Source organism: Branchiostoma belcheri, unplaced genomic scaffold (assembly GCF_001625305.1).
Source record: "Branchiostoma belcheri isolate BF01 breed outbred unplaced genomic scaffold, Haploidv18h27 scaffold134, whole genome shotgun sequence".
NCBI lineage: Eukaryota > Metazoa > Chordata > Leptocardii > Amphioxiformes > Branchiostomatidae > Branchiostoma > Branchiostoma belcheri.
In genome coordinates this window covers 178,632-182,165 of record NW_017802758.1, presented here as the reverse complement: position 1 = coordinate 182,165, position 3,534 = coordinate 178,632, and the positions used below count along the sequence as shown (strand labels likewise).

The window sequence follows — 3,534 nt, the reverse complement described above, 5'->3', positions numbered from 1 at the left end:
TTGAACTTGCACTTTATCACCCCACCCCCCACCCCCACTACCAGATGCATTTAGGTAAGTTGCCTTCGCTCATTTAGAAAACATGGCCGCTGGGATCTCGGTGCGAATGAACAAATGCACATTTTTTAAAAAGTCAGCCAAGAAGTGTGTTTGGGAGGAATGTGGTGCTTATAATTACTCTTTCTGCTTTTCTCAAGTGTTTTATTGCCCTTCTAATAGAAATTCTGTCTACTTCACAGGGTGTTCGCCATGAATTTGAAAGGCCTGCTACTAATTGTAGCAGCGTACTGTTTTGGGATTATAACGATGGGTACATTCACGATTTTCACAAAAAATCGAGAAAAAAGTCCCGTAATGTCGGCAAAACAGGCAAAAAAAGACGCTATGACGACTGCTGACATTCCCTTTACTCCAAGGGATGGATTCCAGAAGTAAGTGCCTGTTTTTATAGTCGTAAAAGTTATTCCGCTGTTAAAATTCAAAGCGTATATATTTCTCAGACTTGTCTTTTTTTAGTTGTACAATTGACCAGTCGTGTCCTAGTTTTCAGCTAAAGAAAAATTATCATAATACAATATAAATGGTATTTCCTCTTTATTTGCAAATCATATCTCAAAGGGGCGAAGGCTCAAAGAGGTAATAATCAAATTGTTGTTTTTTTCAGTACAAACAGGATGAGATGCAACTGTTCTGTTGAGGGTGACAAGATACTAAAGGTTATGGAGACTGAAGAACCAAAGGAAACTGAAGGTCGACGTAAAGTAGAACTGCGAAAATTTAAACGCAGGTGGAAGGCATCTCATTTTAAATTTGTACGCTTAAAATAATGGGCATTTCTAAGCTGAAAAAAAACAAACAATAATTTTAAAAAATTGATTTACACCCTACCTAGACATGGGGGGGAGTGCCCTCGCCAACTTTAATGTCGGAAAGCGTCCGAACGGCTTGTGTTTAGTGACTTTTCCTATAATATTGTTGACAATAATTCATAGCAGTGCAGTGAATAATTTCCCGTGTCTCCATGGCAACGGATTTCTGACATGAATTTTTTTCAAAAATTGGTAATTTTAGTTTAACAATTTAAAATTTTTCTAGGTTCTAGGTTTAGTTGCACTTTCTTTTCAATATTAATAACTTTTACGATTAAGTATAATTTTAATCATTAATGCATGCTAATTTGATGACGTAATCGGTAAATATCAAAGATGACGAACCATATAATTAACTCTTGTGTAATCATGGTTTCACATAAAACGTTAATATGGACATCTTTATTTTTTTTGCATTGCGTTTAGAGGCTGTATCTTGAAAAAATGAAATTTTCAAAATTCAAGATTTCTAAACCTAAATGGCCAACAGCTTAATCATGTATGACATTATTTTATGACGTCATTTTGACGCTAGTGTCGTTATATAAATGGTTTATTTGCAAATTGACATAAAACTAAAACAACATTGCAGCCTAATAATACAATGGATTGTACAAAAGGCTGAATTACGTAGTTTTAGGGAACACACAAAATATCATTAATATTTACAAACATAATCAAACTAAATAACAAGAATATTTACAATAGGTAGCGGATAATTACACGGTAGAGGAAGAACTGTTTTAAGAGTTTAGACATGTATGGAATAGCACTGTTCCAGTACCTTTCAGATTTAATAGATGGTAGGCTAAGCTGGAACCCCCTTTTAAAAGCCTATTATGTACTTCATTGCGGTTGGGGGTAGCCAGGATCTAAACGTTGGTGAATTCAACAGAGATTTTGCAAACTTAAGGCGCAATGATTCTCTTCTGGCTTTTAGAATGCAGAGGTTAAAAGTAGAGAGTGCATCCGTATATGAAGTGTACTTATTTCCAAGAATAATTCTAAGGGCACGTTTCTGAAAGTTGGTGGGACTTATTTCATACAAATAATTTTTCACATATTATTACATTTTAGAACCAAGTCTTCTAAAGAGACCCTAATGATCGTGGACGGATCCGTTCCTCTCAGTTATCCTGTACAAGGAGTGGTCGTTGCACCAGAAGAATGGGAAGACATCCCAGGTATAACAAATATCAGTTTTAACAGATGTTTAAACATTGGTAACTTGATATGTCGGTGAAGGTAACTGAAGTATCGGATTTGATTTTTGAAACGATCAGACATGTCAGGTAGCATCCACTACGTTTCGTGAGTGACACTGGAGATTTTTTAGCAAAGTAGATTTATAATTACGCTCAATAGAGTTAAGACCATTGCCCCCCCTCCCTGAGTCTCTCTGCCTCATTAACTGACAGCCCAACTTTCAAGTTTAATGTACACTTATTACTCCGTGAAGGAGGTCAGGACCTCCGGACGGAGTGTTGTGATCGGCTGATATTTCGTGTTCGCAGTCAAAACACTGGGTTCTCTTTGTGTAATCGGCACGCAATTTTATACGCCGTCTGCGGGCATGCCCGTGTTGATGCACGAATGTGTATTTTTGCCGTTGCTGCTTTCGCGGTCAATGTAATATTGCAGACGCACCCCTACAATTACGTGGCGAATTGGAATGGTCCAGAAAAACGCGTTGTTTGGAATAGCAGTGGGGGGTGGAACTTCATGCAGGTACGGGGTGGTTTTGATAAGTGGTTCCAGATGTTTTTGCCCATGGTTAAGAGATGCCAAGTTTTTTGGAAGATGTTCGCAGCCAAAACGCATTCTTCCGTACGTCGCATTTTTGTGTAATTTCGCATGTGGTGTGGCATTATGTTCGGGATGATGCACGTCTTTTTATTTTTACCGTAGCTGTTTTGATATTGGAGTAAATGGTTATTTTCGAAACATCCCCATGTCGTTGAAATGTTGTCGTCCGTTTATGTCACCGGTAGTAAGTCGCGGCGGGGCTGATGGGGACGGAAATGTGGGGTGGTCAGAGGTCAACATTAGGAAATGTTAATACCGATGACGTAATCCTATCGATTTCAAACTGGTCGGGTGTGGCGACCTAGTGGCGGCGTGTATTTAGTCACGTAGCAACTGGCCGGTCGTCCTAGCAACGACACATGGCCAATATTTTTGGGTTGGGCCGCTCCATAGTGTTAGTGGAGCAGCTCTTTGTAAACATGGACAATATTTTTGAGCAACCCATCAATGTGTTCTGCCTCGTAATCGGATGTGGTCTGGGGCTGGTAAACCGCACATACAGTACTAGTAGATCGGGTAATTTTATGATTTGCTAGTTGTAAAGGCGTCGTGTAGTATGAGCCGGTATATGAAGAAGTAGCCTGTGTTACACAATCATGCTTTCGGCCGGATTGATGTGCAACTGTTACTAATTGCAGGGACTGCGCTAATGCCGACCAGTCGCGCTGTCCTGATACACCGCGAATGTGCGAGTGTTCCCTGTAGACAGTCCCGGGAGTCATTTTTTTCGCACATTCCAGGAGCCAAACCAAAATACGTTCATGAACCGAGTCCAAAACCGAAACGTGAAAATCGGATGATCGGACCTGATGTACATTTCTCTTTCTGTAGATTGTACACACAATACACACATCTTTAG

The 3,534-nt window shown here is 39.6% G+C and overlaps 1 protein-coding gene across 2 annotated transcripts in view; it reads left to right on the top strand.

Annotated features, from left to right (window-relative positions):
* Positions 1 to 244: 244 nt before the first annotated feature.
* LOC109464215 (beta-1,4 N-acetylgalactosaminyltransferase 1-like) overlaps positions 245 to 3,534 on the top strand; it is a 29,347-nt gene continuing 26,057 nt past the window's right edge. For both annotated transcript variants that reach the window (XM_019761149.1, XM_019761148.1), the window contains exons 1-3: positions 245 to 431; positions 665 to 787; positions 1,947 to 2,053. In XM_019761149.1, coding sequence (XP_019616708.1) covers positions 250 to 431; positions 665 to 787; positions 1,947 to 2,053 — 412 coding nt within the window. In that variant the 5' untranslated portion in view covers positions 245 to 249. The remainder of the gene's footprint in view (positions 432 to 664; positions 788 to 1,946; positions 2,054 to 3,534) is intronic.